At 37.8% G+C, this 17022-nt stretch overlaps 1 protein-coding gene across 4 annotated transcripts in view; it reads left to right on the top strand.

Moving 5' to 3' along the window:
- Positions 1–17022, top strand: part of Mp (collagen XV/XVIII-type protein multiplexin) — a 295739-nt gene that overhangs the window by 248137 nt on the left and 30580 nt on the right. For all 4 annotated transcript variants that reach the window (XM_076435605.1, XM_076435604.1, XM_076435603.1 and 1 more), the window contains exon 6: positions 11927–12016. In XM_076435605.1, the coding sequence (XP_076291720.1) occupies positions 11927–12016 (90 nt within the window). The remainder of the gene's footprint in view (positions 1–11926; positions 12017–17022) is intronic.

Genomic DNA, 17022 nt, shown 5'->3' with positions numbered 1-17022 from the left:
TCTGATTAAGAACGGGAACATGTATCTTTCGTTAGAATTTAAATTCGTTTCTGGTTTAGCAAATGGTACCTCTTTAGCAGAATTCCGTCGGAAATAAACGACGGTTCTGTTTTAACGCGACCTCAGTCCGGAGAAAAATAGTTTCACTCACCGTGCACTCCAGTCTGTATAGTGTATAGTCATGTTGCTTTCGGGTTCGTATGTTAACTGTTTTAATCACGTTCAAATTTTCATTAAAACCATCATCTGTAAAACCGGAAATAATGAAATCATACAGATCTTTATGACTAGACTGCGGATCTTTATGCATTTATCGTTTTTAAAGATTTGCAAACAATACTGGAGTATCAAACTAACAGGATTTAGTATGATTTTTATTTATTTTCGATCTACAAATGCTATTGTCGATGAAAATAGGATTTGATTCGGCCCCACTTTCTTAAAATTTCTCTAAAAACATTGAAAATTGCATAAACATCCGCAGTCTATTTATAACAAAATGGAAATTATCCGAATTGTTCCGCGTAACTCTGTATTATTTATAAAATTGAGAAAAGTAAATATCGATACACAGAGATTAAGAGAAAGAGATTTTCGTTCGAATTTAATTACACAGTTTAATAACCCGTCGACGTCACTCGAGAAAATAATTACAGAATATTGAGAAAGAGACACACAGCGAGTTGTTGAACGGTGCACAGAATAACACTGCTGTGTGGGTTGATTCCGCGAATTCAGGGTTCACGTGGATTTATAAAGATTATACTTGTACTGTTACGAGTGACGTGCACGTGTTGCGAACGCTCGGTAACCAGAGTGCAGCAATGTCAAGCGCAAGACGTCGAAATATGTCGAGATTAAATCGTTCCTTTTAGAATGTAATAACAGCCGGAATGTATGTACGTACACAATAACGAGAGAAACGGCGTTTGAATTATTGTGGCGTATTCTATACCTCGCGGGAACGCGTTTTAGAATCTCCATTAAAAACACGAAATGCCGTTCGTAATTAAATTATACTCGTCTCCAATTTCGCTATTCCGCTGGTCGTATAATTGATACGGATTTCCAGGCATCTGTTCCGTCTAAACAAAACTATTAATTGTAATATACAGGGTGAGTCACCTAACGTTGCATAAAATGTCTGAAGGGCAAAGTTGAGTGGTAAAATGGGGCTCATAGGATACCAAACAGATTACATAAAAACAAAAATTTTTTTCGTGTCGTATGAGCCTCATTTTACCATTCAACTTTGTCCTTCAGACATTTGACGTATCTTTAAAAACCAGAAAGATATTTGAGGTGGCAACGTTAGGTGACTCAGCCTGTATAAATTGCCAAAATTAATAGTTCCTGCTTTTTGATGAAAGTGCTCGCTCGGGACACTTTAATAAAATGTAAAAATTAAAATAGATATATCGTGCATATCATGAGGCAATAGATCATTTTATCAAACATATCGAAAAGTCGATTTAACCATAAAATTCAATTATGAATATCTTGAAGAGTATTATGCGGAAATTTGGTTTACCGAAAATTTCCGAAAATAATAGTTTCTGCTTTCTCATCAGAAAATGCATATGCATATGCACAACATGTATGTTCCAATTTTTGCATTTTATTAAACACATCGAAGTCGATTTAACCATAAAATTCAATGATGAAAATCTTGAAAGGTATAAGTATTGAAATTAAGTTGGGGAAGCTTCGAGAAGGTTCTCCATAATAAATAAGAGAGCGGCGCGGCGGTAAGTGTAACATCATTTAAACTTTCCGTAATGATTTCGTTCGGAAGTTATAGCTGACACGTATCGAGTGGATTGGTTCCGGACTTACAAGTCGTTGGAAAAATAAGAAAACGAGCCGGGACGGAACAAAAGAGGCCCGATGAAACTCATAGTCTCGGGGCGAGCTAGAGCCAAAGTTCGCGTTTCTTGTTCCCCTCCATCCGAAGGTGTCGAGGGTTTTAATTTCATGGGGCGTTAAATACGTGCTCGAAGACGAACGAGAAAAAAGACACCCGGGAAGATCGCGAACGAGAAAAGACAGAGGAGTAAAAAAGTCAGGGAAGAGTGTTCCGTTGCTCTCCAGAGAATAATGACGATCATTATACAAACTTCCTGAATCCCTTATACCTCTCGACGTCGTATTACTGCGATAAATTTTTCGTTATCACGAACGAATATCCCAATCAATCCTGCATTTGACTGGCTTTTTCGCAATCCAACCGGAGCATACTGGGTGGATCTCAATTTCTGCACATCTAAAAACCTGACAAGTTAGTATCATCTATAGTAAAAGCACCGACTGAAAGAAAACTGTGTTTTATTATTCGGAAATTCATATTATTTCTCTAGGGCGATTAAAACATCTTTGTCCCAAAAAATGTCGTAGAAGAGAAAAGAAAATTTATATCTTTTCTACGGCTACATTTATTTTCATGCTTAAATATTGATTACAAACGAATCAAATTTTATTTCATTTAAAAAGAAAGGCGTAACGTTCATATTTGTTAGACTTTGTTTAAAATCAAGGGTTTAACGACAAGAAGGAACTTTATTTCAGATAATGATTCTTTCACTGTCGTTTATAGATACGCAAGTAAATTGACGTTTGTTTCTCCTTTTGTTAGAAAATCTGAGTGAAGAAAATTTGTCCACAAACACTCTCCAATTTCATAGATCCCTGAATGCCTGGTCTCCCCATTGTGGCCGATGCTTGATCCCCCGAAGCAAATAAACAAATCGAGCTCTCGTCGTTGATATGTCGGAAACAAAAGTCCGAATAGTTCATCTACAAGCTGAAAGAGCAATTCGATTAGTTCTACAATCCCGTAGATATAGAGACCTGTTCCACGAGAATCGCTCGACAGCGATCTCTGCATATTGTTTGTTGTCCACTCCTAAATATCAATTTATGAAGCCCCGTGAGTTAAACCGAAAATCAACATTTCGTTTGAACTCTTGTGGTGCATAGAAAGTCACGATTGTTTAGCAAATTACGGCTTTGTGACTATTGCATTGTGACAAAGGTAATTTGTAGAAATTTTGTTCATCAATCTGTTTGAAGTTTCGATGTTTTTAATATTTAAAGATTTCTATTCGAAGATACTTTTCTAGAACAAAGGTGAAACTCGGTTAGCTTCCAATTAAAAATTTCTGTTTTTAAACCACCACTCGACGCGATAACACATTTATTTAGTTTGTACGTATATGTATATTTGTCATATCATGAGCCATTTAAGGATCGCAAACGGTTTAGTTTCTACCAACGAAGTGTTAATTATTCAAGTATGAACATTTACAGATTCGTGGATTTATTTAGCAACCCTTAACTAGAAAAAAAAACGTGATTATTGTAACGGTGTTAATGATAGCAACATTTGCGATGTTAACAGTGATGTTAGTCGACTATAAATTTTAAATTATAATTTTTCCTTCCATAAATTAGCTTGCAAAGAGTTCGCATAAATATCCAAAATCTGTCAATCATTAATTCAACGCAGTATCTCATTAAGTTTGAAGCGATCGATAAATCGTTTGTAGGATGATCATAATTTTTTGACTACGCTTAAAATCGCGTTATTAATAAGCGTTGGCTTATGCATGAACCGTGGCATTATTGATGCATTAGGGGTTTATCAGGGGACCACAGTTTGTCGGGTATATTGTTTATTAATAATCCATAATTTGTTAGTAGCGCGGAGTTTGTTATTAGATCAGGAGATATTAATAGATCATAACTTATCATTATTCAATGTGTTGTCAATGAACCATAGCCGATTGGGCAACAAATTATCGGGAAATCTCGAGTAATTTACGCTCGATACAATGATTAAAAACTCATTAGAAAATTTGGAAAATTGCTGCGATTAGTCAGCGAACTGATCGACAGGACCGTGCTTGATCATTATTTATGACAATTTGTATTTATTCTATTCGTCAGCCACGAAAAAAAACATTATTCCACTTTTTCCATCCCCACGTAAAATTCAGTTTTCTCACCAGTCAGCGCCGACACCATGAAACAGACTACTTAACGCGCTCCTCGAGATAGAGAAACGGGGGCAGCGTTATTTTCGAGTATATTATAAACGATAGCAAGATAAAAGTGGTAACAGGGTTACGCCTGGTAGCGAGTTTGCAAACGCGAGTACAGGAGCACCTAAAGATGGCGAATTGAGGGGCGCAGTTCGCGGTAATGTTCCAACTTCCATCGGCCCTGCTTCTCGCGGAAAGAAAAGTATCGTTGCTCGAAACACACGGGATCGTGAATTCGAAGGGAGAGGACGCGCGCGTGTACACGCGTTTTCGAACGTTTCCGCGAAGTGGTGATAATTCGCGCGACGTGCGCCAACGGAATAACCCACGACGACCATAACCACGAAGGTTATGGCGGTTCTACGGTGGCACCAGGTGAGAGAAACGAGTCGATTTTTCAGTTTGCTTTTCTATTTAACGCTCGCGAAACGTACGACCACTCTCGTTGGTTGGCTCGCCGCGAGCATGCACAAAGATGATTCTGCAAAGTGTAGGTCGAACTACAGCTCTCTCTAATAAGTATGTTATTATAGTCTACCGATAGATTCCCCGGGAAATTGTGCACCTCCCCTCTTTCTATAGCGTTTATCGTGACACTAGTGTACATTATTATGTATAGAAAGTGTTTCGCCGAGAACAACTTTTCCCAGCAGCATCTTCCTCTTCTACAAACTATTAACCCTAGAAAGACTAAGCCCCGAGCTTTCCCGTAGAAGACTAAGCTGCCCTCGTTGAGCCCAGTCAAGTTTGTCATGCTATCGTTCGCGAAACGTCCTTTAAAAGTTAATACTTTAGCCTGTTAATCGCCAACGATGACTTAACTCCTCCTTCGAATTCGTGCGCATCCTTAAATTGTTCTACTCGACGCAATTGTCAGACGACTTCACAAATTACAGAAATAACAGCTTCGAATTTCATTCAGGGTAACTGCGGTATCATATCAGATGATTGCAGAGGTTCGTGCCCGGTTTGAAAACAAAATTCAATGGTTAAATTTTAAAGAATGCTTCAAAGAAAGATTTTTAATGAAATGATTGAGAACTATATAATTTTTTTACAAACTTATACTTTATTTTAATAGCATTCAAAATTTATCATGAAATAATAATATGTGTAAGCATTTTGTGGAAGAATGATGTCTTACGAATACAAAATAAAATTTCTTTAAAAAAGAAACAAGGTAAAATTTCTAATAAAATTTAAGGGTAAAGTATGCGCATTTTTACCGACTTTTCTCTGTCGCCACGCGGTTGTTTCTCACTAATCTACACGCGCTTCTTTCAAATCGTTGCAAACGAAATAAAGTGAAATTCTTCCGGTGCACCTTCCACCGCCGCTTTAATTCTCCGTCTCAACTTCGACCTGGTTACCGAGAAATGAATTCGCGTGCTGAACTTTCCTGCCGCAGAAAATAGAATGCAAATATTTTAACACGCTGACGAATAGACAAAAGAATATTCTTTGAATTGCCCGAGGCGACAAACGCCGCGGAAATTTTTATGTAGATCGCGCGACGTTTTGCAAACTGTACCGCGAGTAATTAACATCAACTGTTTGGAGGAGTCTTTATGTAGAAGAAAAATTTACCAAGTCGATGCTAAGAAATACGGTTTAAATGACAATGGTATTTCTTGTATCTGATCTGCAGCCCGTTCGAAAATTTCGAAAACAGCTCTCTCAAAAAGCACCTACTTTTACACTGGCACGAGAATCCCACTTAATTGGAAGCAAAAGCGGAATCGCAAAGAATCGTCTCTCTTTGTGCAAACACTTTTATCTGGGTTCGCATTGCGGTTTTTGCCCGACGCGAAAGGTGAATCCGATAAAAATAGGGAATTCGGCGAAACGCGTGGAAGTTGAACAGAGAAAAGGCAAGTTTTCCGCATGAAAAATCTCAAGTCCCTGGGACCGTGTTCCCTTGTGCGACGAAATATTGTCTGACGAATGCATCCGCGCCCTCTCTCGTTGACTTGTTCCGTGAAAATCGCGCGACTGATATTTTGTCTTGACGCGGCGCGGCAGCAGCCCCGTCGAATATTTTGGAGGTCCCTGTGATAGATCGGGGTCGAGAATGCTCTCCTGCGCCGAGAGCGAAGCACTCAAAGGTACGGCTTTTCGATATCCGGAGGTAATTCCGAAAAAAGCAGGTCGCGCCAGTCGTAATCGATAAAGTATCGCCGCCGTATGAAAACTTTGAAAACATTTAAAACAACACCGTAGAACCACCGCGAATTTTCGGTGGAGAGCACACCGTTCGTTAGACAATTAGGGTTACCGCGGGTGTACGTTTCACTGCGGTGTTTTTCCCAAAGAGATTAAATTATCTACGTAAAAATAAACATTTTGCCCTGAATCAATTTATACAATTCAATGAGAATGCATTCTCGTTGGCGAGGCAATCTATCAGATAATTGCACAAGTTCGTGCCCGATTTAATAATAAAGTTAAATTTTTTTAAAGAATGCAGCATTATTAATCAATTAAATAGTCATCATTCTTTTTTACAATTAGAAAAGAATGATCTATGAAAATCGAACACGAACTTATGCAATCATCTAATATCTGTAGTTGTCAGGAAAAATGCCGCATGTCACAATTTCAAAAAATTCGAGTTTATGCATTAATTGAACTTAGCAGTATAGGATTTACGTATTTACCAGAAAAAAGTCATGAAAATAAATTCTAAAGGCTCAAAAACATAATGCAATTTAACCGGTCTCCTACGTCGAAGCAGTGATGAAAACTTTAAATGGCAACATCTCCAAAGTAAAAGTATGTGGCATACGGCGTTCTTCCTGACAACCACAGATATTACAGCGGATCTTTATGCGAAATAATAAAAATGCTCTTCGAGCTGTATAATAGACCACGTCGAAAAAACAATTTTTCGAAATCGAAAACCCCATAAAGTTGTGGTTCGAGGCCCCAATGACAGGATCAAAATCCCAAAGCTGTGCGACGATGCCTTCAGGTCGCGCATTGAGCCCAAAGTTTGAAAATTTTGAGAAAATATCAACTTTTTTAGGAATATCAAGATCATGTACATATACGATTAAACATGATTAAATATATACGTATTTTATGCGCATGGTTCACGTAACTCAGAGGCAACGATCGAAAACGTGTAAATTCACCATTTGAAAAAATGTTTTCTTGATTCTCGGGCCTGTATAATCATTGTTCTAGATACTAGAAGCATGTACGAATAAAAGAATTCAGCAATTAAAACGTGAAAATTCTATGAACCGCATCGATCGATCCGTGTACACAGATTCTAGCCCGGATTAAGTTTTAGGATTAACCGGGATATTGGAACACAGATTGATACAAGATGTGAAATCTCGATCGAATACAAAACTAGACAAATCTATTCCAATCAGAATTGAAATGTTCCACATCACGGTGGTGGCACAAATTATTTATGACGCAGTGCCGAGAATCAAACACAAACAGAGATTCGTGAAATGAAAAGAGGATGAAGAAGCTCTTAAATGTAATATTTTCATTTAGCTTCGTTATAAATAAATTTAATAACGTAATTCTCGCTTTAATGGATTAAAGTTAGCAGGCAGAAAATATGCGCATTAATTCCACGTTCGTGTAGATATATTTATTAATTAAATGGTATTCAGAAATAAATGTATAAATCCTTTCATTAAACTGTCCTCGCGTGTTTCATGGTTTGTTCAAACCAAAGTTTAATACATTTTTATTAACGTTGAAGATCGGATGGTTGTTTAAGCATGATAAATTTACTACTAGGCTGCGGATCTTTATGCAAAATAAAAATTGTTTGCATTGATTGAAAAACACAAGAGCGAAATAAACATTTCTTTATTCGTTTAATTATCTAATTAAACTGGATCCAATACGCTTATGTCTTTAAATCTTTTTAATATGTCCACTGCTTTAAATGGTGCTTAGCCATTTTTGTCATAAATGCATAAAATCCGCAGTCTAATTATTACTGTCACTGTATAGGTAAAGAGTGTATAGTGATTCTTCGATTCACTTGGCGGCATTGTACAAATTATAGAATGTTTTACAATTTTTAAAGTTTTCTAATGAATCGAGTCCGCCGTTGAAAACAAGGTTTAATACATTCTGCCTATGAGTATTTTCAAAAAATGTTTTCGTCCTTTTTTGTTTTAAGTACCTGCGGTAGTTAAGGATAGTTTTGCTGAACAGCTTTTCTGGGCGACATGAACTTTTCTGAACGAATCTCTAACTTTCGGGAAACGAAATGTTTCCAACATTTTTGAAACTAACCGCAGGTCGAAATGTGTCTTATAACTTGTAGCACGTGAAATACGTTCGTCCTCTGCTGCTAAATTTTGTTAAAGTCGTTCTTGATCGTAAAATAAATTACACATTAATCGTGAATAATAACGAAATTTCTGAATTTCTTCATAAGGATGATTATAAATATAATCCATTTGAATGTTAACGTTTGACACAGTCAATTTTAATATCACTTTAAACATTCATGTACAAATATGATTTCAAAATTCGTATTAAATAGTTGTTAACTGTGACACTCAATTTTCTATTTGTCGTACTGTCTGCAAATACCGAATTAAGCCTTAGAAGACAATTTTCACAATTAAATTGTATTTCCTTCACCACTGCACACATTTAATTACATTGAACTCGGAAACAAGTTTCCATTAGGATACGCCATTTTAACAAGCTGCGCAGTACAAACCAGCACTCATAAATAAAGCAGTGGAGGTCAGTAATACGACAGATCGTGGCGCTAAATAATTACTCTCGGCATTATCTGCGCATAAAAATTAATCGATTTTCATTAACCGGAGTAAGCAAATTCGTGCGCAATTTATATGCAAAAGCTTGCATAAGTAGTTCATAAATGCTGCACTAGCTCGATGTGCGATTTGAAAAATTTCCTGATACTTAAAAATTAACTACACCAGCTACTTAGAAATAGAGATACATACATTGATGTGCTAGAATTTCGTTTCGTTGCGTCTCGATCAAGTCTGTGCACATTGAGTAGTTTATAATTGTGCTAATAATTAATTTTTTTTTTAATCGCAACGCGAAATTCAGATTTACATAACAATCGTACAATTTCGTAAAAGTGCATTGAGCAGAGATATCGCATCGTAACGTTACTACAGTCTACAGAATTGTTCCAGCATAAATCGATTGAAATTGAAAACCCGGATTTCGGAAGCATTAAAGTTAAAACTGTATTTGAAATTCATACAAAGTAGAAGCAAAGGAAAACGAAAGAGGAAATTCCAACGTCGACTTATTCTGAATCGGAGAGACAGCTCCAGACGTTCCGCTCAACATGATTTTCTGAAACCAAAAAAACAAGAAAGAAATCAGGATGGTTTTCCAACGATTATTGTGTCTCGCAAATGTGTTCTCAAAGCTCCAACACGAGATTCTGTTAACAGAAGAAGAAAACAATTCCTATAGATTTCTTTCCACAGTGTTGGACGATCCTTCGACTATCAGCCGAATAAATATGCATGGCACAGTGTATTGAATAATCGAAATTCGAGCAGCGGGTTTCGTAAGGTATTAATGAATTTTAGTCTACGAGATTGAACAAACTACCGTTTAAAGCCGTCTGTGCGAAGCTGCACGCGGAATTGATGCTGGATCTTCGGTATTTGAATAATTGAAAAGGGCTCACGCCAGATCTGAAATCGCTGAAATGAGATTAATTAAGCTCGCCCGGCCTCTCTGTGCGTGTGTGTACAAATGCGCGAGTGGTGACAGCGAGCACGCTTTAATGCAATGTAAAGTGCATTATACACGCGTACGAGCACACGCTCTCTCTCTCTCACACACACACACACACATGCCACACACTTAATTGGATTGTTTTCTAATTTCAATCGGACGTTTGACTTTCCCGCGAATTTTTTTATACTGCGAATTCAACCAAACACGTTCATCGCGTCGAATCACTTCTGCAAAGCCCGTAATTAAATTTACTTAAATTCCGTTCACATTTACCGTGCGATTCTCTTGAAATACGACGGAATTTCACACGTAATATCGAGCGGTATTTGTTTATCTCATATTTATTGTTGGTTTGTTTATTATTCGCGACCGCTCAGTGTGAGCAATAGTGAGCATATACTAATAGGACGATAATTATAAATCAGAAGGACGCGACGGATTTGACTATATCTGTTTATACGAATATGTGAAAAATTTATATGATTACAAATTATATTGATTCTCTTGAAGAGAATAGAAGAAGAGTATTAAATTAGATGGAAGTTCAGTATTTGCACACAATCGCCGTCTGTTTTATCCAGGCTTCCCAAAGAAACTCAAACGTAGTTTCGCTTGCATTTCCGTAAAATAATATGATCATTCCAATTCAAATGTAATTATACGATCTGGTTATTACAATTTCCGGCACTTATTCGCAAATTGCGATTGCGTTTATAAATTACATGAAATTGGCCCGGGAATTTTGCAGATCCCATAATACCTAATAATCGAACGGTTTCTCGTATAAATCTGAACAGATAACGGAAATATCATTGAACCATCAACAAATTCCGTAACAAGCGAAAATGGATTTTTGACTAAATACGTCGCCGTAGATATCGACGAAGTCAATTCCAAACGGCGGTAACAACGTGCCACGCTGATTTTCTCCCATAGTGGTGGATCAGATTATTTCACTATGTATCGCGCGAACGTTTACACCCGTTTAATTCACCACTATGTGTGTACCTTGACTCCTGTGTTTTGCGTTATGTAAATCCTATCGTATTATGTTCCATGTACAGCGGACATAATGGCTTCTGTATACCAGGATATCAGGAATAATTAAGTACGCCTTTTAATATCGCTGATGAAACATATTGTGTCGTGATGCGTGTACATATTCATTAGGATACTCTACCATTAATGCTATATTTCGTTTCGAACCGCTTATCCAAGCTTTCAGTCATGGAAAATGCAAGCTGAAACATTATAAACATGTTTGACGAATGTCTCGTTAATACGTTTCTAATACGTCGCTAATACGTCGCTGATCATATCACAAGATACCTTCGAGCGTTCTCGTTACTGTATTGGATAATACTTTTTATTAATTCAATTATAATTTTCGTAGATTGCACTGCCGTCCATAAATCACCGGACACTTGCTTATCTCCGACGAAATGGTAATTACAGAATACAAGCTCGCAGCTTGATTCTATTGTTTCATTTTGATTAGATGTAGCTATTATACGATAACATTTGAATGCGAAATTAAATATATACATGTACTATTTGAATAAATGTTGAGAAAAAGAGATTCAGAAATTGTGGGATGATTACGAACAACTCTAGAGGCGAAATTAGAAAACAATCGCCCCACATAAATTTTAAAAATTAGAAAATATAAGAATAATGATTAAAATTCAGAAAAAATTACCAAGTACCATTTTTAAAAAATCGTCTGCATCCAAATTTGAATAAGTGTCCGGTGACTTATGGACGGGAGTGTATGTTACAGGAAAGAATTAATACAAATCCTTTTTGGGCTGAAGTTCACCTGAGAAAACCAGAAGTTTTTAACTTTTTTGTATGTAGTCCTATAGATTTTGTCGAGAAAATGCCAAAAATCCAATTTTAAATGTTAGGACATGGGGGCGTCCTTATCTGTGAAGATCGGCGAGCTTTAAACACGCATAACTTTTGCACCAGTGAATTTCTAAGATTGAAACGTGGATTTTCGGCAATTTTTGGAAATTTTTTTAAGAAAAAGTTAAAACATTCCTGATTTCCTCAGCTAAAAATGCCAAAATCACGGGGATAATATTAAAATAATAACGAATACTTTCATTCGCAACGAGACAAAAGTTAGTCAGAAATTACGCTAACGAAAATTTCTTTTATAGTTCAACAGCAGTGAGGGGAGCGGCTCAGGCGATCATGCTCTCGATACGACGACGAGCGGTTTAGAGGTTCTTGACTTTAATGACATAGAAGTGAGTTGCAAGATGAAAGCGAAACCTCGAAGAAACTTATTGACAATGCCGTTGGCTGACTAATTATTTGTTTCGCAAGCGGTCGCGCGACTAACCCGATCGGATTCATGCTAAAGTTCCCCGGTGCTCGTTAACGAGATGCGGAACACGTCGTTGCCGCGCTGGAAAGCCGATTTGAAAGAATAACTTTTTGTTCGAATCAGTGTTAAGTCTTGAATGAAACGTAACGGGCTTGATCCGCGAAATCTAATGACCGGATGTGGCGTTCGAGGCGAGCGCTTGTTACCATGTAATCGCAGTTCATTTTTGCAAAACGGCCATAACACCCGGCGAACGACTGCCTCTATACACGCGAAATTTTTCTACCTGCGAAGATAACAATCGTTCCTGTTGCTTCGCTAATTGCATTGGCTTTTGTCTTCGGACACAATTAACATTCAACCGACAGATTTCAACAAATTTCTAACAATTCTAACAACCGTGACTAAAACCGTAGCTTGCTTATCATTACTAAGGCGGTACTATGTTTTCAGGAATTTATTTTATGGATAATTAATCAATGATTCTGGTTTCTCACGGTGATATTAACCCTTTGCATTCGAAGCTATTTTAATTCGAAAATTAAACATTTCTTCCGACCTAAAATAATTCCGTTCTATTCGAATTTTGTTCTTTTTGTAGATATGGAATTGATATAATACCTGTTTACAGCATTTTTTAGTGGCGACACTGGGTCACCACTCGAGTGCTGAGGTTTAAAATGAGAGTTAAATACAGCAGAAGATTGCACGAGGTTCATGAAATATTACAGAGTAATTAAGTATTACCTTTCGACGGATTTCATGCATTTATACCAGGATCACTGTCTGCAACTTGAAATAGCAAAAGATTTTAAATCGTCAACCTATTTTCAACCTGTTCGAGCTATTGGAAGAATGGAACGTCTAGCCTCTACCTTTTGCAATATTAATAAAATCTTACGAAGTTATCCTATAAAAATGGATTTCTCTAAAATACCGTAGGAATTCAATTTAAGAACGCATCGGTTCGCCTAAATGATTCGTCGGGCGCAGAAAAGTGTCGCAAACAAATGCAATATCCGAGCAAAATTCTGATTACGATTTAATTAGCATTTCCTACGGACGGAAGGCCCGACACCGACCTAATTCGAGGATAGATTGGAGGACTAAATTCACAATCCATTTTCTCGATTTATTATTCCTATTCGCGGAAAGAACCTCGGCGACGGCGGCGCGTAAAGCGTTTTAATTGCGATTCTTCGAGGAACCGAAGTTTGAAGACGATTCAATATTCCACAAGGGATTCCCTCGAAAGCTGTCCAACATTAGATGGGAAACGTGCAAATCACTTTATGGGGGATAACGTGCTATCCCGGCCGGTAGGAATAATCTTGAGAATTCGGACAGGATCATGCATCGGCCCCTAAAACGCATTCTAGTCTTTCCACCATTGCTGGCGAGCTCCTCTTAATCCGAACGAAGTTTAGAGGACGTCCGTTTCCAAAACTTGCTCGATCTATTAAATCTTCTGACGATCGAGTTTAACATAAAATTAAAACGTTCGAGAACTTTTCAGTGAATCACGAATGAGATCCGGATCAACTTGCGACACATTTTTATTCAATGTGCCACGCTTAATTTGACAGGAATCCAATCAATTTGAAGACAGTATAAAATAAGTTCTATCTAAGCCTGGGTCAGTAACATTTCTTTAAAATGTACCGCGCGTGTTAGGTTTAAATGGGTTAATTTAAGAGGATGGGATCCAAAGAAACAAGCTAGTCACTATACTTCGCAGGGGAACTAAAATGAAACAAGTGTTACACGCCCGTGGGAATCGATTACAAGTCCCGATCACGTCAATCCGGAGTGGAATTAGATTACAAAATTAAAACGTTCGAGAACTCTTCGGTGAATCGCGAATGAAATCCGGATCAACTTGCGACAACGTGCTACGCTTAATTGGACAGGAATCTTCTTCAATTTGAAGACAGTAGAAAATAGGTTCTATCTAAGTCTGGATCAGTCTTTTCTTTAAAATGAAGTGTACCGCGCGTGGTAGCTTTAAATGGGTTAATTTAAGGGGATCGGATCCAGAGAAACAAGCGCGATCAACCAGATCGGGTTGGTCCAGCGAGTCGCTATACTTCGCAGGGAACTAAAATCAAACAAGTGTTACACGTCCGGGGGAATCGATTACAAGTCTCCGAAAACGGAGCGTCAAGTTCGGGAGTCCCGATCTTGTCAATCCGGAGTGGAATTAGATTACATCTGCGGGATTAGCGGGATGCAAATTGTCAGGTATCGAAATCGATCGGGTGGCAAGTTCATGAAAACATTATTGCCAGAGGTATTTCCTTTGGATCATGGTTGTGGAACGTTCGGCTGTCTGGGGACACTTCTACAATTTCTGGCCAGTCGTAGAGTATATTTTCGTGGAAATAGAACCAGTCAAAGAAAGGGGGCAAAGATTGATAGAGAGGCGAGGAAAACTGGAAAGGCATTGAGGACGAACTTCGATTTTTGCCGCGTAACCACTCGCGCTGGCAATTAGACCAGGTGATCCAGGTTTGTCAAAGTTAAACTCGCCGACTGCAATTGACTTTGATTTGCCCTACTGGACGTAGTTAGTTAGCGCGGAAATCTTAAAGGACTCGGACCGTCCGGTGTTGCTATCGATCAGAGAACTTTGTCGTACAGGGTCAATCAAAACTTGTGCACCGTGCTACTAAAATAATTCAGGAACTGTGTATGTAACAGTGAAAAGACTAAAAGAATATTCATTATTCAACAAAATAACGTAGGTCTAAAAGTTGTTCATTAAATATGCATGTTGCCAGGTTTACAGTCAGCGAGGTACTATCTTCTTTTTGTTAATATGCTTTGTCTTGAATGTCTTGGCGACAGCCATAGATTGTGAACTATTACAGTAGGTAGGAGAAATATAATTTCTAAGTTTAATACAGAGTTTCGAGCCTTTTGATTTTACGAGTTCCAGAACTGATTAGGGCAATAGAGACTCCAGTATCGAACGTTTCAGCGTTGTCGAACGTCCACGTCGATTTTTTTTTTGTAGTATTATCCTGCTTTTAATTCGAGGAGACTTATCCTGTCCAGCGAGAAAAAAAGAGGCAGAGCAATTTATTCCATCTGTGAAATCCGGTCCCGGTGGAAAGCTTGCAAGATGCACAGCGGGATGCAAAGATGCAGCAGGGAATGGTATCAAGTGAACGAACTCAATGCAACAGTCGCCGGTCGTACTTGTCGTTCCAATGCTACGTGTTATTGCGATCGAGTATCGGTTTCATGTGTGCTGCACTGTCAATGCAGCTGCGGGGACGCGCGTGTCTTTGTGCATTGAGACTCTATCCTCTATTCTGTACCCTATCCGCTCCATACTTGCATCCCAGGTTTCGATTAACCATTGTACTTGAAATGTTTAGTGGACCTACAGTATATAAATGTCAGTACTCCAATCCTGGTGCCTCTGAATCGATTAGACGTCATTTTGTGAATGCTTATTGGTTGCACGCTGCGCTGACGAATCTCAATCGCAAAGAAATTGAATTTTCGGACGTAACCATCGTGATAGAGATAATAATAATTAGACTGCGGATCAAAATGCAAAATTGAGTGAATGAAATTCAATATTGTTGAACAATTTCAAGAACTGAAGATGCCAATATATGATTTCTCCTCTATCCAAATCATTAAGGGAAGAAATAACCTTCAATCTGGTTTCGATTTCTTGCAATCGATGCAGACAATTTTTATGTTGCATCTAGATCCGCAGTGTAGTCTACATTTTTTGTAGCTGCAAAAAGTAATTCTCTGATTGTTTGTGGGTGAAAATGCTTTTGTCTCCGGGAATAGTTCAACTTTTTGCATTTTATATCGTGAAAGCGTGCCACGTCAATTTTTTACCAGACACGACAGACCATAAAATTCTATTTAGCCGCATATATTCAGATTTATGGGTTATTAAGGATTCAAACACTGAACGATCGATTTTTGCGGTCTACGTTTTTTGTTTTAGAAAAATGAATGATATACAGATTGACGATGATTAATGAAGTTTCGGGTAAATCAGGCGAGCGTTTAGCACACATTCGCCCTAAGTACTTTCCAATAATAATTAGTAACGACGCGGACTTAGCCGGTGAAAATATTCTGTGACAGTTATTTATTGCTCGCATCCCAATTAATACTTTTCCTGAAAATAAAGAATTGTCTTAATCGTTAGCTGCCGTTTAGTAAAATATTAAATATTATTAATGAAGAGGAACAGTGTATAATCGGGATTAATAGAAAGCAGAAAATGTTTACAACATGATCGTACAATGTATCAGATATTGCATCGTCTTTTCAAGTGAGCAAGAGAATTAAATTTAATCTTCCTTTCTCTCGCATCATTTCCACTGTTCTGTTTCTCGCGTTTTCCGCCTTTCTCTTTAATTCATGGCGCGCAAAATGTCAGAACAATTTTTTGTATTCATTTCTCTCGGAACTTCTCGCTGTGAATACGAAGCTGCACAAAACTAGAAAATAGTGTATACAAATAACAGGCTATAGTTTCACTGGCGCACCCAACAATCCGCAGATTTTAAATACGCTTGAGAAATGTAACACTACATCGCGCAGCTTATTCTAACGAAATAACGCTTTACGAAGCTGCAACGTAATTGCGATCTAATTTAACCAATTTTTTACGCTTGGTGGTTCATAATATCATTAAGGTTGTATTAGAGAGTTCATTATCAATCGAAGCTTCAAATCATCCGAAAAAAATTATGTTATATAATTTTTGTTCTGAATGATTTCTACCATTATAACAGCGACAGCATCACCATCAACATCTCGTCTTCGAAGAAGAATTTACCATCAACTCTCTGTAACATTATTTCCTCATTATTAAACACAGTTGACCGACGCTTGGCGATTATGGCGATGCAGCTGACCCGCCACATATGTTTTGTATGCACGTAA

This window comes from Lasioglossum baleicum, chromosome 12, assembly GCF_051020765.1.
Source record: "Lasioglossum baleicum chromosome 12, iyLasBale1, whole genome shotgun sequence".
Taxonomy (NCBI): Eukaryota; Metazoa; Arthropoda; class Insecta; order Hymenoptera; family Halictidae; genus Lasioglossum; species Lasioglossum baleicum.
This window is presented reverse-complemented; position numbering and strand designations above follow the sequence as displayed.